Source organism: Oncorhynchus mykiss, chromosome 6 (assembly GCF_057628025.1).
Source record: "Oncorhynchus mykiss isolate SJ-2025 chromosome 6, ASM5762802v1, whole genome shotgun sequence".
NCBI lineage: Eukaryota > Metazoa > Chordata > Actinopteri > Salmoniformes > Salmonidae > Oncorhynchus > Oncorhynchus mykiss.
In genome coordinates, this window is record NC_143027.1 from 21800738 (window position 1) to 21824104 (window position 23367).

General features: G+C 43.7%; 2 protein-coding genes across 17 annotated transcripts; both read left to right on the forward strand.

Moving 5' to 3' along the window:
- Window positions 1-741: 741 nt before the first annotated feature.
- fkbp15b (FKBP prolyl isomerase family member 15b) lies at window positions 742-18918 on the forward strand. Of its 16 annotated transcripts, none has more exons than XM_090237222.1 (29): window positions 742-4768; window positions 9945-10048; window positions 10156-10234; window positions 10358-10427; window positions 10560-10634; window positions 10733-10831; window positions 10917-11066; window positions 11190-11258; window positions 11381-11524; window positions 11631-11782; window positions 11880-11928; window positions 12056-12172; window positions 12272-12356; window positions 12545-12648; window positions 12818-13018; window positions 13109-13207; window positions 13320-13414; window positions 13550-13652; window positions 13927-13959; window positions 14416-14587; window positions 14691-14827; window positions 15743-15898; window positions 15986-16138; window positions 16352-16444; window positions 16555-16668; window positions 16756-16863; window positions 16978-17567; window positions 17765-17870; window positions 18170-18793. In XM_090237222.1, the coding sequence occupies exons 1-29, from the start codon at window positions 4746-4748 to the stop codon at window positions 18242-18244; spliced, it is 3555 nt and encodes a 1184-aa protein (XP_090093348.1). In that variant the 5' UTR covers window positions 742-4745; the 3' UTR covers window positions 18245-18793. The 16 variants fall into 16 exon arrangements, 15 of the variants coding, with proteins under 15 accessions (XP_090093348.1, XP_090093351.1, XP_090093353.1 ...); XM_090237217.1 differs by having other exon boundaries at window positions 4467-5966; XM_090237218.1 differs by having other exon boundaries at window positions 4467-5966; window positions 12836-13018.
- A 111-nt stretch (window positions 18919-19029) lies between these two features.
- Window positions 19030-23367, forward strand: LOC110525481 (uncharacterized). The gene is made up of 11 exons (XM_021605614.3): window positions 19030-19242; window positions 19596-19761; window positions 19902-20076; window positions 20216-20288; window positions 20471-20589; window positions 20738-20804; window positions 20937-21302; window positions 22021-22219; window positions 22440-22603; window positions 22713-22818; window positions 22991-23367. The coding sequence occupies exons 2-11, from the start codon at window positions 19605-19607 to the stop codon at window positions 23083-23085; spliced, it is 1521 nt and encodes a 506-aa protein (XP_021461289.1). The 5' UTR covers window positions 19030-19242; window positions 19596-19604; the 3' UTR covers window positions 23086-23367.

Consider the following 23367-nt stretch of genomic DNA (forward strand, 5'->3'; position numbering starts at 1 on the left):
GTCAAGATATAAAGATAGAGCACCATATGTTAGTCTAGAGATACCTTCAGCCTTGGTTATTAGGACTCTACCTTTTAAAGATAAGTCCCTCTGTAGCCATTGATTTAGCTTCTTCTGGGTTTTTTTTATGAGAGGGTTAAAATTTAGTAAGCCTCTAGACTTCTGATCCTTTGTAATGGTTATGCCTAAATATGTAAGTTCTTCTTTTACTGGAATACCATAATATGAAGGTGTCATACAATCTTTGACAGCTATGAGTTCACATTTATTAATGTTAAGATATAGACCTGACGCTTTGGAAAAGGATTGTATCACATTGATCGATATGGGAATTTGGTTAGCGTCTTTCAGAAAAAGTGTAGTATCGTCAGCAGGCTGGCTTATAATAATTTATTTACCAGCTGTGGAAATACCTTGTACAGGACTATTATTTAAAGAATTTGCAAGAAGTTGGGTGATTAATAAAAACAGGTACGGAGATAGGACAACCTTGCCTAATTCCTCTCTTTAACTCAAATCTAGGTGAGGTGCCATATTTCAATTTGATTGAGCTGTTACCATTTGCATAGAGTCTTAATGGCCTTACAGAAAAAATCCCCAAAGCCAAGTCTCTCCAGGGAGTGGAAGATAAACTGATGCTCTACTGTGTCAAATGCTTTATAAAAAAATCTAAAAATAATATGAAGCTATCCTCAGTTATTAGGTCTGAGTAGTCAAGTATGTCCCCTACCTGACACCCTAGACCCACTCCAATTTGCTTACCGCCCCAATAGGTCCACAGACGACAGAATCGCAACCACACTGCCCTAACCCATCTGGACAAGAGGAATACCTATGTGAGAATGCTGTTCATCGACTATAGCTCAGCATTTAACACCATAGTACCCTCTAAACTCGTCATCAAGCTCTAGACCCTGGGTCTCGACCTTGCCCTGTGCAACTGGGTACTGGACTTCCTGATGGGCCGCCCCCAGGTGGTGAGGGTAGGTAACAACATCTCCACCCCGCTGATCCTCAACACTTGGGCCCCACAAGGGTGTGTTCTGAGCCCTTTCCTGTACTCCCTGTTCACCCAAGACTGCGTGGCCATGCACGCCTCCAACTCAATCATCAAGTTTGCGGACGACACTACAGCGGTAGGCTTGATTACCAACAACGACGAGACAGCCTACAGGGAGGAGGTGAGGGCCCTTGGAGTGTGGTGTCAGGAAAATATCCTCACACTCAACGTCAACAAAACAAAGGAGATGATTGTGGACTTCAGGAAACAGCAGAGGGAGCACCCCACTATCCACATCGACAGGACAGTAGTGGAGAGGGTAGTAAGTTTTAAGTTCCTCGGCGTACACATCACAGCCAAACTGAATTGGTCCACCCACACAGACAGCGTTGTGAAGAAGACGCAGCAGCGCCACTTCAACCTCAGGAGGCTGAAGAAATTTGGCTATTTACCAAAAGCACTCACAAACTTCTACAGATGCACAATCGAGAGCATCCTGTCGGGCTGTATTACCGCCTGGTACGGCAACTGCTCTGCCCACAACCGTAAGGCTCTCCAGAGGGTAGTGAGGTCTGCACAACGCATCACCGGGGGCAAACTACCTGCCCTCCAGGACACCTACACCACCCAATGTCACAGGAAGGCCATAAAGATCATCAAGGACAACAACCACCCGAGCCACTGCCTGTTCACCCCGCTATCATCCAGAAGGCGAGATCAGTACAGGTGCATCAAAGCAGGGACCGAGCAGCTTCTATCTCAAGGCCATCAGACTGTTAAACAGTCACCACTAACATGGAGTGGCTGCTGCCAACATTCCGACTCAACTCCAGCCACTTTAATAATCGGAATTGATGGAAATGGATGTAAAAATGTATCACTAGCCACTTTAAACAATGCCACTTAATATAATGTTTACATACCCTACATTACTCATCTCATATGTATATACTGTACTCATTTAAACTGCTGCATCTTGCCATCTTTATGTAATACATGTATCACTAGCCACTTTAAACTATGCCACTTTATGTTTATATACCCTACATTACTCATCTCATATGTATATACTATACTCGATACCATCTACTGCATCTTGCCTATGCCATTCTGTACCATCACTCATTCATATATCTTTATGTACATATTCTTTATCCCTTTACACTTGTGTGTATAAGGTAGTAGTTGTGGAATTGTTAGGTTAGATTACTCGTTGGTTATTACTGCACTGTTGGAACTAGAAGCACAAGCATTTCGCTACACTCGCATTAACATCTGCTAATCGTGTGTATGTGACAAATAACATTTGATAAGTCTAATACTAGTTTGACATTGTTAGAAATATGTCTGTTCCTCATGAAGCCAGACTGTGTTTCATCAATGATTGCATCCAGGACTTTGTTAATTATTTTTGCAAGTAGTAAGGCTAATATCTTATAGTCATTATTAAGAAGACAAATTGGACGCCAGTTATCGATGAACAGCACTTATTTTTTAGGCTTAGGTATCAGTGTTATTAACCCCTGACTCATTGTAGGAGGGAGAACATTGTTTTTAATACTCTCTAAAAAGACTTCAAATAGGAAGGGAGCTACTTCAGAAAATAATTTGTAAAATTCTGATGTAATTCCATCAACACCTGGTGATTTATTGTTCTTTAGATGTTTGATAGACTCTATATTCTCTTCAACTTTGATGGGTTCATCACACTGTTTAGATTATATATCACTGATAGAGTGAACATTATTCAGTGAGTTAAAACACATATCTGTGGATTCCTGACAGTACGTAGAGCTATACAATTTTCTGTAAAAATTGCTACAGTATTTAGCGATTACTTTTTGGTCATCTGTAATAACACCATCAATGTTTAACTTCTGGATAGTGTTATTTTTAGAGTGAAATTTCTCAAGTCTAAAGAAGTAGGATGAATTCTGTTCTCCCTCCTCCATTTTTTCCTAGATCTAATAAAGGCTCCTTCTGCTTTTAATTTATATATATATTATCCAGCTTATTTTGGAACTCAATGAGTTCCATCTTCTCCTCCCCCGATAGGTCTGCTGGGGACCTCTGAGAAAGGGAAGTTATCTTAATGATCACCTTTTCCTCCTCAGCTCTTCTGGTCTTAGCAAGATTACTACCATATTTTCTAAGGTATTTGGACACCTCCAATTTAAAGAGCTCCCAGTTCTTGCAATAATATTTTTCTTCACAAGCCTTTTCCCAAAAGTGTGAGAGCAGATCATTAACCTCAAATTGAACTATATCATTATTTAATAATGAGCTATTTAGCTTCTAGTAGGATGCTCTACCAAGGTTAATATCAGGGGTAAATATTTTGATATCAATGTAAATGGCCCTATGGTCTGTGAGGGGAGTAGTACAAATATTTGTAGTAACACACTCACTATCAATACATTTGGATATAAGCCAAAAATCTATTCTGGATTGTCTTGAACCTGTTTTGTTACTCCAAGTGAATGATCTGTCGGCCGGAAACCTCTCTCTCCATATATCAGTAAGATCAAACTTTTCCATAAAAAGTATTAAACCCAAATTCTGATTGGTTGGCCTACCTGGGGGCCATCTATCAGTTGAATTATCTATAAGTAATGTTAAAGTCCCCTCCTATCAATAATAACAAATTGGGAAATTTAGATAACCAATTAAATATATGTTTCTCTATAGATTCAAGTAACTCATCATTCTCATGTTTGGTGTTGTACCCGTAGAAGTTTACAGTAATGAGTGTAATGTCATTGTAACTGATCACAAGACAAATAAAGTGACCAAAGGGTTCACATTCCGAGTGTAGAATATTACCACCAAAGGTATTTTTCATTGTAGTGACACCAGCGGAGCGTTCAGATCCATGGGAAAGCCAAATATCGTTGCCCCACTGTGACCTCCAGAAGTTGGCATCAGCCGAAATTGAGTGAGACTCTTAAAAAAAGCAAAAATCTGTTCAAAATTGCTTAGCAAATAAAAAGAAGGCCTTACGCTTCACACTGTTTCGTAACCACCTAGCATTAAGAGAAACTATAGACAAAGACAAAACAACAAAGATTATATAAAAGTATAAACTGTAGTAGGATGAGTCAAAGACGTAGGAGCAGTGAACATAAATGATAAGGAACTGAGATCTGCACCATTTAAGTCAATTTAAAGAGAAAATAGCTCATTGCATAAACTTTGAGCTAGACATTATCGGGCTTTGAAATTCAACTCAACTGAAAATGATGTTCAAAACCAAACCAAGGGTTATTGTAGTAAGAGAGACTATTCTGAGAAATCAAATACAAATTAATGATTTAAATAAAAGGGTACCTACTATTTTATGTGCATATGAAAACTGAACATAAAAAAAGGAATAAAACATGTTTTCATATACATGTTCCTAAGACCTTTTTTTGGGGGGGGGGGAATTAGTATTAATAACTAAATAGAACAATAACCGTGTAAAGTCAGAGCAGACCTGTATGCCTTTTAAAACAGTATCTTAGTTATTGTATACACAAAAAATAAATACAGCTTTCAATCTTCTTCGTAAGTTTGTAAACAAAATAGGACTTCCGGTCATACAAGAACAAACTAATAAATTGAAGTACCTGAGTATTCCTGAAAAATAGCCACCCGATGCTTGTTAGGTAAACAACATAAGGAAAATGAGAATACCATGGCTGAAACCATCAACCTGTTCCTTCTGGTGAGATTTTAGGGAGGAATATGGATTTCTGAACCGTTGATGAACCCTCGTCCTCCGACGAAGTAAGCATCCTTTCCCTCATTTCGTGCTATCTTGATCGTTGGCCACAACTTGTTCCTTCTTTCTCTGTCCCCCGGGCTGAGATGCTCGGCGAAACGCATACCATGGCTCTGTAGGAAGGCGTTCTTCCTAGCAGCTTTCCAGACAGAATCCCTCTAGAATCTGGCAGTGAAGAGGATGATACCCCTTGGTCTTGAATCGTTTTTGCTGTTGCTTCTTGCCGAGGCGATGCACAACGTCGATGGTATCACCAACTTTGTTATTCTCTGCAGATGCGGATAGCCTCTCCTCGCACATCTTCATTCTCCACATCTGGCAAGCCGTAGTCTCAGGTTCCATCTTCTTGTTCATTGTTTCGGATCAGTGAGACGTCTATGGTAGACATTGTTATTATTTTCCACACTTTTTTCAACTTATGCCACTCTCGTTTTCACATCCTTGATTTCACCACATGCAAACTCCAGTCTTTTTCAAGCCTTCGATAACCATGGTGTTCGTGCCAACCTTTTCTCAATGGCGTCAGACCTGGGGTTGATGAGTAAGGAGAGGGTGGCCACTATGTCAGAGTTCATGTTGTGTTTTTTGGAGGGTGGAGGTTTGCACGGAGTAACCGGTAAAGAGGGGAATTCGTCATCTTCAACAGCATTCGAAAGCATGATATTATCCATAGGCCAAGCGTAGTTATGGCAGTTGTCCATAAGCACGTTTCTTTCTTGTTGATTAGCAATAGAACGGCTAACTTCTTCCTTTCTTTTTTTGTCACGACTTTGTATAGACATGCCGAAATAAATAATCCAATTATTATTCAAGTAACAGTAAAAGTCTTATATCTTGAACAAATAAAAATAGTAATGACTGTAAACTTGTTTTTTTCACAATCTTTCTGAAGTTTGGTACGGAGCTCGGTAAAAAAAAAAGGGTCTGTTCAAGCTGCCATCTTGGCACCTCCTCCAATAAGGCCATTACCCCGGAGCAGAACAATTCACAGTACCATGGATCAGGTGATATGTCAGCTGATGATCATAAGAAACAGGAAGAGAGATTAGTTGGTGTCCTAGCGTTATTTCTCAATAAGTATTATATTTATCAACCCAAGAAAATCATAATATTTGAGAAGTATTATTGCTACACGAAAGAAAATACATTCAAAATGTTTGCCGCTGATGACGAGGATGGAGATTTTCTGTCGCCTACTGGAGGGTGAGTTTGCTTTCTTTCAGGCTAACTGGCTAATACCAATCTAGCTAAACCATTTTTCTTTGACATGAAGCTGTGCTTATTTTGTAGCTAATGGAAGCTAAGATATCTTGCTTGTTTGCTTTTTTAGACACTTCCTGAATTGAAGTAGGCTGAGCTATAATTTTCAAGGAGCTAGCTAGCTAGTTACTGCACCCACTGACGACAACTGCACCGATGCTATTGAAAATGGCTAGCTGCGAAATCATTTTGATTGACACTGTAGCCAACTACCCCCTGAATTCACTACAACAATTTGATGTAGTCAAGCCCATTCACACACAGTCTGGTACATTGTTAGATTACTTGTTGATATTGCTGCACTGTCGGAACTAGAAGCACAAGCATTTCGCTACACTCGCAATAACATCTGCTAATCATGTGTATGTGACCAATACGATCTGATTTTACGGATTTGAGTTAGTCTAGCTAGAGCTAGTACCTTGCACAATATAAATCGAAGGAAAGCGTAACCTCGCCTTACACTTCGCGCATCCCCAGTTAGAGCCCTGTGTTCTGAGACAGGCTTTGTCCTCCAACTCTCACCCAGAGACAGTAATGCATTGGATTTGCATGTACAGTAGGTGTCTCTTGCAACTGGTTCAGTTGCAGGTCACGGTATTTGCTATATCCTATGTTTTGGGTAGTTTGATTTCACCCCAATATGTTTTTCCATTTGGCTGTGAGCCCGATTTCAGTTCAAGAGGTTTGGTACCTCTTAATAGGTCTGCTATGTCTCATCTGAAGTTCATATCTATTCAATCACTTGAACAATGCAGGCTAACTGCCAACTAGGGCATGTTGTTTTGCTCTCTAACATTTCCTGGTTAGTGGGGCAATTGTTCACTCAGATAATATGATTTGGAGGAATAAAGCTTGTCTGGGCCAGGAGCAGTGGAGGAGGGGGAGGCTAGGGTTGTGGCTCCTAATTCCTCTCACATGCTGCTAGTTAGGGCCAGTAGGGCGAGGGCTGCCTGCTCCTTCACATCAGCTCAGCAAACTGGACTGCAGACGTAGCCAGAGCACCACAGCTCTTCCAGTGATATGGTGTCAAATCTGCCATGGTGGTGTGACTGCATTGATGAGCAAGACATTGGGGAAAGGAGAGGAGGGCATTGCTAAGAGTGGCAACACTGAAACTTAGTGTGTTGTTGGGTGGCCCATGCCTGTCTGTGGCCCATGCCTGTCTCTTACAAGTGGCTAAACGGGCTACTCTTCACCACCAGTCGTCAGCAACAAAGACCCCGACCTCAAGGTGCCTACCATGTCTTCTGCTCTGAGGGATAATGACTACCTTTGGAGGGAGATCCAAGGGTCAGTATGGCCCTGCTCTGGAGGGAAACATTAAAATGAAACCTGATGTTTTTCATCTCGATAATGAACAAAGCATTAATTTGCCGCTTGTGGTCTGTCTGTGGAAGTTGAGGAAGGTCATGGTTTGAATTTGTGATATGGTTCTTCTGCTGGAAAGCATGTAAATGTTGTTGTGATGTATTTACGCTTCAGTTATGGCAACATATCGTTAGAGATGATGGTGCAATACCTGATGATGTAAGCTATTCTAGTGTGTACGATTTATTATATCGTAGTAAGAGCTGCTGTGATAACACACAACTGTGAATGTAGGTTGTTTTCGTCATCTTTGATTCAACAAACTGTTAAATGAGGAAATGGGCTACTTGACTTATTAACATGAACAAGTCATTTTTACATTTTCACTTGTTGGATGCAGTTGCTTTGGGATTTGGAAATCCTCAGTCTTTTTCAGATGAAAGGGCTCATAAGAGCAGCTTTTCTCTGTTGTGTGGGCATGGGTCTTGATATACAGTGTGTGGTGGCTGTATAAACCGGGCATGGGGCTTTTGTTCTCTGTGCTCAATATAAATACATTTTTCACTTCAATTTGTTGTCAGCTGAAATCAGGAACGGTAAGCAAGAAAATTGTTGACAATGAAACGGCAACAACTGAATTGACAGAATAGCGTTTGCTTTTTATCCAATGAGCTGTTTTTTTTGTCTCTATAGAACATATGTGTTTATCTGTTTTGAATTTGACTTAGGAGAGTGTAGTAGACCTACCTCATTACGGTACACTAATAGGGCTTCTGCAGATTATGGGCTTACAGAAATAACCCAAATAACACTTGCTCTATGTCCGGGTTCCCCATCTCGCAGCCTGCGGGTGATTTAAAAATAATAATAATAATAATAATAATGATGATAATAATTTGGTACCCCAAGTTTTGAGTGTTAATTTTATTTTTTACTTGTTGGACATGAGACTGCAAATCAGCTCCAAGTGATTTTACTTTTGGAAATCTGTTTCAAAGTATTCCCACACATTGTAGAGAGATGTGATTCTATACAAATGTAAGCAAGGTTAGAAATGGTTTGGGCTTCTTGTGGTCAATTTGCAGTCTACAAATGAGTTGTAATTACAGTACATGCGGAAAGCATTCAGACCCCTTCAATTGTTCCACATTTTGTGACTTTACAGCCAGACTTATTCTAAAATGAATTTTAAAAAAATCCACAAATCCATCGACACACAATACCCCATAATTACATTTTTGCAAATTTATAGACAACTAATGTCACATTTATCACATTTTCAGACCCTTTACTCAGTACTTTGTTGAAGCACCTTTGACAGCGTTTACAGCCTCAAGTCTTCTGGGTATGACGCTACAAGCTTGGTTACACCTGTATTTGGGGAGTTTCTCCCATTCTTCTCTGCAGATCATCTCAAGCTCTGTCAAGTTGGATGGGGAGCGTCGCTGCACAGCTATGTTCAGGTCTCTCCAGAGATGTTCGATCAGGTTCAAGGCCGAGCTCAGGCTGGGCCACTCAAGGACATTCAGAGACTTTTCCCAAAGCCACTCCTGCATTGTCTTGGCTGTGTGCTTAGGGTTGTTGTCCTGTTGGAAGGTGAACAGGTTTTCATCAAGGATCTCTCTTTATTTTGCTCTGTTCAACTTCCCCTTGATATTGACTAGTCTCCCAGTCATTGCCGCTGAAAAACATTCCCACAGTATAATGCTGCCACCACCATGCTTCAATGTAGGGATGTTATTGGCCAGGTGATGAGCGGTGCCTGGTTTCCTCGAGACATGACGCTTGGCATTCAAGCCAAAGAGTTCAGTCTTGGTTTCACCATACCAGAGAATCTTTTTTCTCGTGGTCTGAGAGTTCCTTAGGTGCCATTTGGAAAACTCCAAGCAGGCTGTCATGTGCCTTTTACTGAGGAGTGGCTTCCGTCTGTCCACTCTACCATAAAGGCCTGATTGGTGGAGTGCTGCAGAGATAGTTGGAAGAGTCTTGGTGGTTCCAAATTTCTTCTATTTAAGAATGGAGGCCACTGTGTTCTTGGGGACCTTCAATGCTGTAGAAATGTTTTGGTATCCTTCCCCAGATCTGTGCCTTGACACAATCCTGTCTCGGAGCTCTACAGACAATTCCTTCTACCTCATGGCTTGGTTTTTGCTCTGACATGCACTGTCAACTTATATAGACGTGTGTGTCTTTCCAAATCATGTCCAATCAATTGAGTTTACCACAGGTGGACTCCAAGCTGTAGAAACATCTTAAGGATGATCAATGGAAACAGGATGCACCTGAGTTCAATTTCGAGTCTCTTAGCAAAGGGTGTGAATATGTTTGTAAATACATTTTTAAAAAACTAAAGAAATTATATATATATATATTTTTATACATATGCAAACATTTCTAAACCTGTTCGCTTTGTCATTACACTGTATTCTGTGTAGATTGAGGAACATCTATTTTGATACATTTTAGGATAAGGTTGTAATGTCATTTTTTTTTTTTGAAAAAGTGAAGGGGTCTGAATGCACTGTATGCTCCGCCTCCTAGACCATCCGCCCAAGAAAAAGATCAGCTTGCGGCTGAATATAGATGATGATCCCTGCTGTGTTATTTCAGGGCAAAGCTGGCATCACTTTTTGGACTGGACCAAGCACCTAGTCAGGGGAATGAATCCTTCCAATATACAGCCCCTAAACAGCCTAGGAAGACCTTGAATCCAGGTAAAAACAATTTTAGCAATGGAAGGAAATATGACCAAAGTTAGGTTAACATGATCAGGTGAAACTGAGATGTGTTTACTGACAATAGAGCATGTTTTAATTTCCAGGACCTCCTGCCCAGAAACCCACTGGCCCTCCTGGTGCTCCTGCAGTATTATTGGCTACAGCTATCCATGCTTTCAAATAGTGAGTATCTTTAAACTGTACAAATGACTTGAAATGCCGCCCTGTTGGTCCTGTGACGAGACCCATTCATTTGTTTTGAGTTCATGACTTACTCCATAATTGATGGTGCATCTTTTTGTTTAGTCTTAATGGACAGTATCAGAAACAAGGAAAGCTTGGAGCTGCAGTCCTGGGTAACCACACAACCAAAGAGGTGTGAGCAGAGATGTGCTTTTATTTTCTAAAATGTGAATAAATGTTAATGATTTCTGTCTCTTTGAACATGCTCATCATCATGCACGTTTGCTAACAATGACGTAAAAGTTCCCTGTCTGTTTTTTCATAGTACAAACTCTTGCTGTACGCCAGTCAACAGAAACAAGTGACTGCGGCCACGATTCATGTTGGGTTCGTCTTCACAGTGAGTTTGTGTCAGAAGAATCTGAGCAAGTGAGGAGCGAGCCAGTTGGCTTCACTTAAAGAATCTCAGCTCTTACTCTTTCCCATTGTCTTCTGCAGGTTCAGCCCAGCAACTACTGCACTTTTTATGACGACCAGCGTCAGAACTGGTCCCTGATGTTTGACACAGACAAAGCTGCCGTGGACTTTTGTAAAGAGGTGAAGGACAGCAGATGGACTCTGAGTTTGATTAATTTAATACTGATATAAAAGTGATTGAATTGGCAACTTGTCTTTGATTTAGGTGTGTTTGGCAAAAGTGAACAGCGCCCCCTCCTTAGATATGGTGGTGGTGCAGGACCTGACACTAGGGGAGGGGCAGGGTGTTGAGAATGGAGACTCCCTGGAGGTGGCATACACAGGATGGCTCCTGCAAAACCATGCCATCGGACAGGTAAGATATCGCTTTGTTTATTGTGCCATTAGAGACCAGTGTTTTGCACATTGCTGTATGTCCTCTTTGCCCTGGGATGTAGTGGTACAGCAGTGGTCTTGTAATATTCAACTATTGTTTCAGGTGTTTGACTCCAACCTGAACAAAGACAAGCTACTACGACTGAAACTTGGCGCTGGAAAAGTGATGAAGGTGAGTCATTGATGTCCTATGGGTGAATCATTTGGGTTGTATAGGCGCAGCTTCTGTTCTCAAGAAGAATAGTAGGGACATGTGGAACTTACAGCTTCCTCGCTCTCCTTTCTAATTGCCAGGGCTGGGAGGAGGGCATGCTGGGTATGAGGAAGTCAGGCCGGCGTCTCGTGGTGATACCCCCCAGTCTGGGAGACGGCTCCCAAGGAGTGGCCAACTGTGTCCCAGCAGACTGCACACTTATCTTTGAGGCAGAGCTACGACGGGTAGGATGTCCAGCATCTCTCAAATGGGACTGTCCGATAACATTAAGCCAAAAGTCACATTTGATGAGTTTCTTTGTCTCCTCATGCTCTTCTATTGTGTCCTCAGTTGAAGTTGGCAAAGGACAGTGTGTCTGACCGTGCCAGTGCTGGGTCTCGGGACTCTGCTGCCCCCTCACCTGCCCCCAGTATGGAAAACTTGGGCCCGGACCTCCCAGCAGGGCCCGCTCAGCCCCCTTCTACAAGCCCCGGGAGACCAGGGTAAGAGTACAGGCTTTCCTGAACACTCATAACCATATCTCCCAGCTCATTTCTTGTCTTTTTCCTTCTTTCATTGTTTTCACCCTCTCGTTTTCAGGGAACCACTACTTCGGGCAAAGTCGAATTCCATCAGTGAACAGTTGACAGTGAGTGCTTTCTCTTCTGAGTAACATTAGACTTTAATATAACATGTTCAAAGCTGACTTGTTTGTAACCCAAGCCCTATCAGGCTGATGAGGTATAACCTACTCCTTAATCTTCCCATGGCTCCAGAATCCAGATGCCACCAAAGCCAAGCTGATCTCTCGCATGGCCAAGATGGGCCAGCCCATGTTGCCCTTCATGGCAGGGCCCTCCTCTCAGCCAGACTCCAGTGACTCTGAAATGGAGGTGAAATGGAGGGTCCAAGGGATTGTATTTTCACATCGCTGCACCTACAGAATATGAGCTGATATAATGATGCTAGATATAACCAGTGTTTTCCTTCAGGACCCCAGTGTGTCCAGACTGAAGGAGCGTCCTGCTGCTCCCTCTCCTGTGCAGATCTCCCCTGCCCCCCAAGCTCCAGTGCAAGGTGTGCTCTCCCACAACCTCTGCTGGGGTCATCACTCTCCATGTTTAGCTGGCCAATAAATTGTCTAATATCAGTTTAAGACTCATTTAGACTGATTTGCTATAAAACTTTCTTTTCAGTGTGTCAATGTTTGTTGATGCCCTGGGTGTAATTTCTCAGTTTGTACATAATGTGTATTTTTCCTACAGTGCTTTCCTACCCTCATGGGGCACCACCCTCTGCCTTGATGCCTGTCGCTATGACAACTGCTGCTCCGCAGCCTGTGATGCCAGGCTCCGCCCATGCCTTTCAGGTGAGAATGACAAATGTCATTTTCATCATTCAACTGTCAAACATTTAAACTAATTTCCATGCTATTTTGTATTGACTGCAGAGCTGACTTAAAGGCTAACCTCCTTTCTAACGAATCTTCCTCCATTCTCTGTTGCGTCATTGAATCAGTCTGTTATGTTTTTTCATAGCCTTATGCCTACCCACAGTCCTCTATGGCTCCCTCTCAACTTCAACAAATGGGCCAGATTTACCCCACCCAGACAGTGCCATACATGGGAGGCACTGGAGAGGTCACTTCCTTCCTCATGACTGAAGCTCGGCAGCACAACACTGAGATCCGATTGGCTGTCGGCAAAGTGGCCGATAAAGTGGACCAGTTGGCGTCAAAGGTCAGCAATATTATTATTATTTCTCTTTCTGTGTCAGACATTTCCACCTCCAGTATGACATCAGATTTTCACTTCTCATCAATTTGACAGGTTGACGACCTTCAGAGGCAAGGAGGCCACTCATTGGCTATGCCCAGTGTTAATATGGAAACATCCATGATTATGCACAACATCCAAAGAATCATTCAGGTATAGTCTGGTTGGGGGGGGGGTGTTAGGGATTTAATTCCCTAATAACACTTTAGTAAAATGTCTACATGTTTTTTTTCTCTCACTGTATCTCACTATATTTACTGTACAGGAAAATGAATCTTTAAAGAAGGATGTCTATGAGAAGAGCTCACGTGTAGAGGAGCAGAACCACAAGATTGGGGAGCTCATCAACCAGAACCAGAGGTAAGACACAGACATTGATGCGGAAGTTAACATTGGGGGATCTAAAATGGCACCATATTCACATACCAATTTCAGACACAGCTGTTGATTTTCTCTGCGTGTCCAGCCAGGCTTGTCTCTTTTGTTGTTGTCCAGATACATGGAGCAGAGTAACCTGCTGATGGAGCAGAGGAATGATTCCCTGAAGTCCTCCAGTGAACACAACCAGGTCCGGGTGCTGCAGGCTGAGCAGGACAAGGTAGATCACAGTACCACCACCCTACCGTACTTCTTCTGTATATACTGTCATCAGACTGCAAGGAGGAACTAACCTTCTCTTATACTCTCACAGTCAGGGCTCATTATTCTCACGTGACTTAACGGCTCTATTACTGTATCTAACATGGCTTTAGGGATATTAGTGTTGTTTTTGTCTGGGGACTAGACTAACAGAATGACTGCTGCAGCTCCTGGCTATTTGTCCTGCTGTGTTCCTCTCAGGACCTTTAGTAGTGACTGCTCTCTCTTTCCAGCATGCACGGCCTCAGGACCTGTGCTTGGGCCAGGTGAGCCTGTTAGCTCTACCTTCCTCCACTCATCCTCCTTCCCGTCCCCCTTTTTGCTGACTTTTCTTTTTTTTTCTTCAGCCCTTTCCTCCTCATCAGTCATCATAATTCACCAGTCATCTTCTTCCCACAGGATCATGCTGTCAGGCTCCATGTTAACTCTGTCTCTCACTCATCACGTCCAGCCAATCACCATCACCACTGTCCACTCGCACTGTCTATGGCTGTGTCCCAAAACTCTGAGATGGGCTCCTTTCCTCGTCGCCTTTCCTTCATGACCATTGGATAAATGACTGGACACTGACAGTTCCCAACATCTTGATTTATTTCCAGTCAGATTAGTGATCATGAAGGAAATAAGTTAGTTTAGGTTATTGGGACACAGCCTGCCTTTGGACTGTGTATTGTATAGACCGACAACACCGCTGACTAACAGTACTTCTCTCTGTCGCTCAGGTGCGTCTGACAGAGGAGCTGGCTACGTGTACAGCGCGGGTGTCCCAGCTGCAGCAGGAGGCCACGTCTCACCAGCAGAGGGCTGCAGAGCTGCAGAGCAAACTGACCTCTGCCCTGCAGGACAGTGACACACACTGCACACGCATCTCCTCCTTAGAGACCCAACTGGAAGGTTTGCACTACTCTTACATAATTATGTGCTAAAAACACAATGTTTTTATTTTAAATTGGTTAGAAAGGTGTCAGTGAGAGTGTGTTTATGTTGGTGTGAGTAGAGCTAAAGGAGACGTCAGAGCGAGGCCAGGCCCAGTACCGTACAGAGAAGCAGAAACGCAAAGAGATGGAGCTCAGAGTAAACAACATGGAGGAGGAGTTGCAGGACCTGAAGATTGACAAAGAAAGTCTGGAACGAGTGAGTATGGCACAGTGTCTGTGGGCTGTTTTCTCGCAAGGGCGCTGGGCGTGATGGTATTCCAGGGCGTGTTCTCAGAATGTGCGCAGATCAGTTGGCAGGCATCTTCATGAAGTGCTAGGAAAGGCAGGTTATGGCACACATCAACTCCATCATCCTAGACACACTCCAACTTGCATACCGCCCCAACAGATGCATAGACGACGGAGTCTCAATTGCACTCCACACTCCATTTTCTGATGACCCAACGGTGGTAGGTCACTGGCAACAATAAGACAGCCTACAGGGAGGAGATCACTGACCTGGCACTGTGGTGCCGGGACAACAACCTCTCCCTCAATGTCAGTAAGACCAAGGAGCTGATCGTGGACTACAGGAAATGGGATGGCGGGCACGCCCTCAGCCACATCGACGGGGCTGTAGTGGAGCGGGTCAATTTTCTCTATGTCCAAATCACTAAGGACTTAAAATGGTCCACGCGCACAGCGCCTCTTCCCCCTCGGGAGGTTGAAAAGGTTTGGCATGGGCCCTCAAATTCTCAAAGGTTCTACAGCTGCACCCTTGAGAGCATCTTGACTGGCTGCATCACTGCTTGGTATGGCAACCGCACTGCACTCAATTGCCTGGCGCTATAGAGGGTGGTGGGGACAGCCCAGTACATTACTGGGGCTGAGCTCCCTGCCATCCAGGACCTCTATATCAGGCAGTGTGAAAGAAAGGCCCAGAAATCGTAACCATGTACTTACAACGCTTACATCTCCGCTAGAAATTGCCCAAAGGCACAGATCTAGGATCAGCTTACAGATCTCAGTTCTCTTCACTCCTATACCATAACCTTCACCAATAGTGTGGGAAAAAGACCTAAAACTGAAATTAGATCGGTGTCTAAGGGTAGCTTCATCTTTCTTCTCTTAGACGCTGTCAGACAGGAAGAGGAAGTGGCAGGCGGAGAGGCAGCGGTGTGATGAGGAGATGGAGGAGCTGAGGAGGAGCAGCCAGCAGGACATGGACAGTCTAAAGACACAGCTCCGCAAGGCCAGGACCAGCACTGGCCAGGCGGCCTCAGAACAGGTACTGGACAGGGTATAATAATATGTCTATGGGGAGAGGGTGAAGAGTAATTGTGCGTGTGCGGCTGACTGTGCGTGTGTGTTCCAGCTAGCTCAGCTGCAAGCGGAGCTGGAGGAGGAGTGGAAGGGGAAGTGTGAGCAGGCGTTGGCCTCAGCCAAGGAGCAGCAGGGGCGTCAGATGTCCGAACTGGTAGAGCAAAGGGACACACTGGAGCAGAGACTGACCCAGCTACAGGAAAAGGTCAACAGCCTAACCCATATTATACCGTATACAAAGCTTTCTCTCTCCTGACGCCCATTTGGACTCCTGAGTTAATACATACTTTTATATTGTGTGGCTAAGGGGGATTTGTTACTGTTGTTATAGAACTTGGAATTCCATTGTTGTAAGGCTGGGAAATGATTTGTGTAGCTTAATCTGTGAGAGTTTAGTGGCTCTAATGCATTCTAACAGTTCTCAGCTCTGAAGCAGTCCAGGGACTCAGAGGAGCAGGGCCTGCTACAGCAGCAGGTACAGGACGAGAAGCTGCAGGTCCTACAAGAAAAGGTACTGATGTGTTTACATGTTAGTCTAGCATTAGCAGCTAACTCTCTCCATATCATAATGAAGTCCTCTTTCTCACACACCCACATTCTTTCTCTCCTTTTCTCTTTCAGTATTCAGGCCTGCAGGAGCAGTCATCAGCTATGAAACAGAAGCTTGAGGGGCGAGTGGCTGAGCTGGAAAGGAGGCTGGCAGAGCAAATGGGCCAAGAGGACACTGCAGGGGAGGTGAGAGGGACACAGACATGTTTCACAGCTGAGTGTCTGTCTTACCTGTACTTCATGGTTTGACCGTAGCCCTGTGTGCCCTGGCAGGTGAAGCGTGTGATGAACGGAGTGTTCCACTCTCTGAGAGGGGAGTTTGACCTACATGAGACCTACACAGGCAGCGCTGTGCTCAGTATAATCGTCAACACCATAAAGGTACTGCATCTCTGCTTTACAATTATCGAGACTGTTATATCTTACTGTGTTATTCACAATGGAGATGGACTGAAAGGGATTTGGGTGAATTAATGTTGGTGTTTGACCCTTCAGAGTGTTACGTTGCAACTGCTCAACGTTACTGAGGGACCTTCGTCCCAACTGAGTGAAGAGGAAGAGGTGGTGGAGGTCAGTGATGTGAAGCTTCGAGAGGAGAGACCACCACAGGATGTCCATGTGAATGGAGAGGAAGAGGAGGAGCAGTGGGTAGAGTCAGAGCAGCCTAGTGAGGCCGTTGGGCAGAGGGAGGGAGACCCCAGAGATGTGCAGGAGAGGGCTCGTCTGGAGGCAGAACCAGAGACCGAGAAGCCAACTAAGGTGGAACTAGCGTCAGACATCCACACAGAACCAGAGCAGCAATCACACTCAACCCAGCCACGACCAACATCTCCCGAGCCACTGGGAGAGAACACCACCGAGGCTTCGGAACCCACTGACATAAACCCTGAGGAGAATCTGCCCTCTGAGATGGGACAGGAATGTCAGTTAGAAGGTGATGTAATTACCCCAGAGGTGAAGAAAGTGAGTGTGACTATTGAGGGTCCCGTGGGTGAACTGGAAATAACTAGCCCCAAAGCCACAGGTCCTCCAACCCAGCCCCCACCTCCACCAAGCCCTCTGCATGACAGTCCTGGGAAAGTAAGGTGAGTTTTCTAGAGAGACCAGTGAACTACACAACCCAGTCTCATTCAACTGAGTCTTATCTATGTTCATAATAAGTCTGTTGTCCCTTGCTAATATGCATGAATTCCTGCACCTCTCTCTGCCTTCTATCTCCCCCCTGCTCTCCCTCCTTGCTCTACTCTATGTCCATTCTCATTTGTGTGTTCTATTCTCTCAGTCTGACTGAGGGAGTAGGAGAGGAAAATGGAAAGGAGCCATTTTTCCAGAGCACAGCCCCAACCAAACCCCCACCACCACCCACTGAGGAGGAGGAGGATGAGCTGGTGAGGAAGGATCAGTAGAGCCACACCAGTTCTCTCAGATTTATACACACTGCTTCTGTTCCCCTTGTTTGTCAGTAAAGTTTGTCTGTTACATGGCCTACTGAATAGTACATCAGGTAACATAAAGCTGGTTTCAAGATATAATTCAGTGGCAGGTTCCTCTGCTGTTGAATGTCTATGACAGGAACTTGTTCTGAATTACTTCATTTCCGAACAGTCTCATACGTTTTTTGTGGTTGGTCAGCATAGGATTACAGAACACAACTCACATTTGATATACTTTCCCCATGTTTTCTAAGAGCTTGAAGGGGCGACCTCCCCCAGCCCCTCTGTTTGGCGATGAAGAGGATGAAGATCTTGACTGGCTGGGCTGAGCAACAACTGAAGTGATAAGTCTTATGAGTCTTGAAGGCCATCCTCTAGAGAGATGATTTCCACTGCACTAGAAGAGACTATACCTGGATGAACATGTAGTGAACTCAGTCTCTGTCTGAGATAAGGGAACTCTGAACAATGTGCGTGAGAAGGATGTCCTGTCAGACTGCCCTGAACACTGCGGTTAAAGATCTGTGTGCCATGTTGAGATCTGTAGGGCTGCCCTGATTGCTGTTGCATGAAAGCCACCTTTGATCAATTAAGTCTGATGAAATCCACCAGAAATCCCCCCCATGCAATCAAAGTCAATCCATCCATTAGCCCTGTAATTTGTTGTTTTCATTGGGTCTTCGAGATTAAAAAGATGGTCTAGGGTATTTTAACTACTGTAGCTTGATGTTCATTTATCTGATTTGATTTAAGATGTCTGTTTGCTTGTTGTGTATTAATAATGAGGGCTTGATGCTTCAAGAACATCTCATTTTTAAAAATGTTTGCTGAGATTCATTCCAGAAAATAAAAAAACATATAAAAAAGATGTCCACATATTCTTTCTTGAATTTTTTTCTTGTATTTCCACAATGACATCCATAATCAAACCAACGACCTGCAATCAATGAATGCTGATACTGCTAGATTATAGCATACTTACTGCAATTAAAACGTTTAAAAATACATCGACAAAACTGGATCATAATTTGGTGTTGACACATTTACCATAACACCATATAATAAAGTATACCTAAAATGAGTAATGGGTATGAAAGGCTATGCAGAGCATCCTCCAACAGAGGATTGGTGTTGGTGTAAAAACTGACGAGCAGGTGGAGACTTAGTATGGAAGTGTCTCGCCGTTGCTTGGCAACGCAAGTTCTGACAGTTGGCTCTTCCTGGGTAGCTAGCTAGCTGAGTTGTTGACTAGCGACGTTTATTTTTATTTGGCTAAATTAGCCTAGCATAGTTATTCCATTCCGTTATCTAGGTTGCCCTACACGAGGTACGTATGCGTTGCACTCGGATTGGGGGTTCTGCTCAATAAGTATTGCAGAGTTAACGTTACTGTAGAAATGGCTGGCTGGCTAGCTAACTACTAGTACACTAAGTTTCTTTAAAAAAAAGTAGTTTCTTTCCAATTGACGAGAAACAGACAGATCACAAGGCCAGGTGCTTCTCCAAAAATGTTAGCGGCTCTGTTCTAATATTCACAATAGCTCATTGGATACATAGATTGAACCAATGTAGCTAGCTATTATTGGGAATGCATTCTAAGTGGTATGCTAGTATGGACATTAGATGGCTAACAGTATATGTACTACAGGACAAGCTACATGATTGCATTCTCTCACTCAGGTGTAGTCCATGGGCAGCCTTGCCAGTGAGGTTTTGGATGAGGCCCACTGTTTCTGGGCGACGTGCGCTCATCCTTGCTGCTGGGAGTCGGAGCAGCGCATTGCCAAAGGCGTCCCACACTACATAAAGCAAATAATATCAGATGGGGGCAGAGCCCCTGTAGATGGTAGGCAGTCATGTATTGCAATTCATTTTCTCTCCTCTCTTTCAAACACACACAGCAGTACTGCAAAATGCATTGAGCAGCTGCTGTCTCATATGGACCATATGTCAAAGTGGATTAACAGTGCTGTTCTTGCTGTTCAGTGGAAGAGTTTCCAACCCTTAGTGTGGTTAATGTATCGGAGTGGACTGAGGGCCAAAAGACCCCTAAAGGGAAGCTGCTTTACAAGACGCGTAGCAAGGAGAATTTTGCCACAGATGCCTCTCTAACTCTTCTCTCCAGCCAGTCACAAGTCCAGCAGCGGGAGCATAACACAAGGTTAGTAATAGCCTAATAAGTCAATATAGTATATTGCCATTCAGTATACTGAAACAGAGAACAGAGTTATCATTTATAGTTGAAGTTTAAACAATGGATTTGCATAGGGGTCGTCCTACTCTCTAATTCTTCTTTGCAGTGCAGACCTTCACGTTCCAGGGTTAAACTCTGTTGACCAGATTCCTCGTAATAAACAACACAAGGAAGTAAAGGTTCGTCACAGTTACACAGAGACAGTAGGCCTAAAGTCAGACGCAAGGCTTACTGACTTTGTCTTACACCCTTTGTTGAAAACCAAAGATGGAGTTTTTGTAGGCTATACTTTTCCATGGTGAGTAATATTGATCGAAGTATAGCTGATCCAGTGTAATGTTTGTTGTGGGTATTATTGCAGCTCAGCACAGCTCAGATCAATCAGTTGGCCAGCTGTTCCAGTGCATCATGGGGCTCTGGCTCCCTAGTGATGTGGGTACCCAATCCCCATCACATCCCGCAGTGCCAAGCCCGAAACAGGTCACTTGATTTATTGTATTTGATGTTGATTGTATCTTTATTTTTCATCATACTCAGTCACCTTGTGCTGTACTTTTTATGTTGTAGGCCTATTACCTTTTTAGGCGTTAAACTTGGCAGATATGCAAATTGCCTTTTTTGATCACAGGCCTAAATCTCCCTATGTACCTGTCAAGGAGCTCATTTGCCTTCCGTCCTTAAAAACCTCAAAAATTGTGAGTACCATATTTACACGGCTTTCATAAATTGTATGTGGCAGGTTATTTGTCTTTGTATTACATTAGTGTTAAAGAATAGGTCTATTTCGTTAACCAGTTACATTTACTAGTCTTTCTTGTATATTATAGAACAGAAATCCAAGAATTCAAGTCCAAGATTCCAAGAATGTGCGGAAGAGGGTGCCGTTCCAGCTGACAACATTGACGTCAAAGCCGAGAAGTGAGCATGGGTTGAGCTCCCCAGTGGCACAGCAAACTGTCCACCCAACAGACCTTGCCCAGGCCAAGCCTGACACAGACACTGACCCCAAGAGGGAGGAGGAAGAGGCCCAGACCCAGGCTCATACCAGCCCACACCCTCCCCCAGCACCCAGGATCCCCAGTGCTTTCCTCCTCAGGAACAAACCTGTGGTGTTCCACAGTGTCAGGGAGAGGGTACTGAGAAGACACACCCAGCAGGACCTCTCAACATACAAGTACAAACTGGACAGCAAGGTCACACATACTATCATACTACTGTCCCATGGGCATTCTCTTTTTACATAATGATTCTCTGCTCTGAGTATGACTGGTCTGTCTGATCATTAAAAGGCCTGGCTCCAGTGCTGTTTAATTTACATGTAACCAACAGCCATGAAGCATGTTGCTGCCTTTCAATCCATACTCATCAGGCTTGCTGAGTGGTTGAGAGAGGGGGAAAACCCTGCTTTGGCTCCACAGTGAGGGAGAGTCACGGGAGAGTGAGACTGGGCATTGGTTCTGGAGATGCAGGCCCCGATAGCTCCTATTACACTCAGCTTTTCTGCCTGATTTTATAACTGTTTATTTTCTGTTTTCAGCATCTCGTGTAGGGAGTGGTCAGTAGTCACGTACTTCCTCGAACAGCCAATCTTTAGTCCAGGAAGAATGGAACAAATTCCTGCTCAGCTGTTGATAAATAAATGAAGAGTTTAAACTTAACTGAATTATTGCCAAATACACTGTCTGAGATGTATGCTACTTATTGTAGACAACACCTGTCTATTGTAATGTTCTGTTGGTGGGTGGAAATGAAGCGAGGAACCGCTAGTTTAGTCGAATATATATATATATTTTTGTAGAGTGTTACACTTGAATAAGGTAAATCTGGCAACCCATGTTGTTGTTTTGGTTGATTTTTTTTTTTTTTTAGCTCTATTTCCTTTTTCTTCTGTCTTCATGGCTCTTACTCTAGACTGGTGGGGGTGGCATTGACTGGGATAGTCTGAGAAGACAGACCTATCTGTGGAGGAAGCACAACCTTCCACCCAACTGTGACAGAGAGAAGCCATTTCCCCCAGAGGACATGACTGTCAGCCAGATAGTAGGCTTTGGTTTCTACCCCATCCCAAAGGCCATGCTCCATCATGACCCAAGGAGCCCACTGTCCAAAGGTAACACACTGGAGCTCTAGGCTGCATATTGTATGCAAGCCAGGACGCTGTGTCATGCTGTCACAAAGAGACTTACAGATTTGTAGATTTGGCATCGAATGGATCAAGGTGATCAAAGAACTGCTCATTTGTAACAAACTTGTATATGTTTTTTGGTGTGATGCCAATAGAGAGAAAGATTGCAAAGAATGTTGTTGAGGAAGATGTGTGTGCATTGCAGGTCCAGCTGTGTGGCGCTGCCTGGAATGTGTGGATGGGATGTGGTGTGGCCATGGTGGTGGTCCACTGGCCTCCATATCCAAGTGCCTTAACTCATTGGTGTCAAACAGTTCCTTCAAGTTCTGTAGCAGATCCAACCTCAGCTGTCAAAACCCCTTGCACCAAGTAATTGTCCGACTCTACATCTCTCAAAGCTAGTCAACACACTCAGTGTGAACCAATCAAAGCCAAACTTTGTCCCTGCATTTGAAACTGATCTGACATGTTCTTTAAGCTCCTAGATGGAGATTACCTAAGTGATGTGGATCCAGGCAACAAGGGCACCATCGCTCCTCAGAACTCCATGATGTACCTTCAGGACACAACTTCAAACTACAGTGGTGAGTATATCAATACCTTATAGGATGGTTCTCAGTTTTTAACGTTTATATTTGTTATTGTATCGTCATTCATCTGCTACTTTTTAAAATGTATGTACATTTGTACATCAGAAGTGTCCATATATGCAATATATTCTCAGATCATTTTCCTAATCTCCATGTGATTCTACAGACTGTCAAGGAGAGGATAATGAATTTGGCTTATGTCCAGAGAGAGATGCTGAAGGAGGTCTAGGATCCCTAGAGAGGCCAGGTAGGAGCTCTTAGGACAAAGGGCACAGGTCTTCAGGGTCCCAGCCATCCCCTCCACCCTCTAGCTTCAACTCCGATACCTACGGAGATGGTTAACCTTGAATATGAAGAGACGGACACTGAACGATCCAGGACTAAGATCCAGGAGTAAATGTACTCATCATGCCTGTGAACATTCATATATTTAATCCAGAGCTATCCTTATGCTTTAGATAAATACATCTGGTGGCTTGCTTTTTTTTAATGTCAAGTATAGCCTAACATGGTAACGTAACAATAAACACTAAGTGTACAAAA

Excerpts from the sequence above, each read along its gene's own strand:
- LOC110525481 (XM_021605614.3), top strand. The coding sequence starts at position 19,605 with ATGGGCAGCCTTGCCAGTGAGGTTTTGGATGAGGCCCACTGTTTCTGG. Across the intron at positions 20,805-20,936 it reads CCTTAAAAACCTCAAAAATT|AACAGAAATCCAAGAATTCA; the intron begins GTGAGTACCATA and ends TGTATATTATAG. Across the intron at positions 22,220-22,439 it reads AAGGAGCCCACTGTCCAAAG|GTCCAGCTGTGTGGCGCTGC; the intron begins GTAACACACTGG and ends TGTGCATTGCAG.
- fkbp15b (XM_090237217.1), top strand. The coding sequence starts at position 5,773 with ATGTCAGCTGATGATCATAAGAAACAGGAAGAGAGATTAGTTGGTGTC. Across the intron at positions 10,049-10,155 it reads TAGGAAGACCTTGAATCCAG|GACCTCCTGCCCAGAAACCC; the intron begins GTAAAAACAATT and ends TTTAATTTCCAG. Across the intron at positions 13,653-13,926 it reads TGCAGGCTGAGCAGGACAAG|CATGCACGGCCTCAGGACCT; the intron begins GTAGATCACAGT and ends CTCTCTTTCCAG.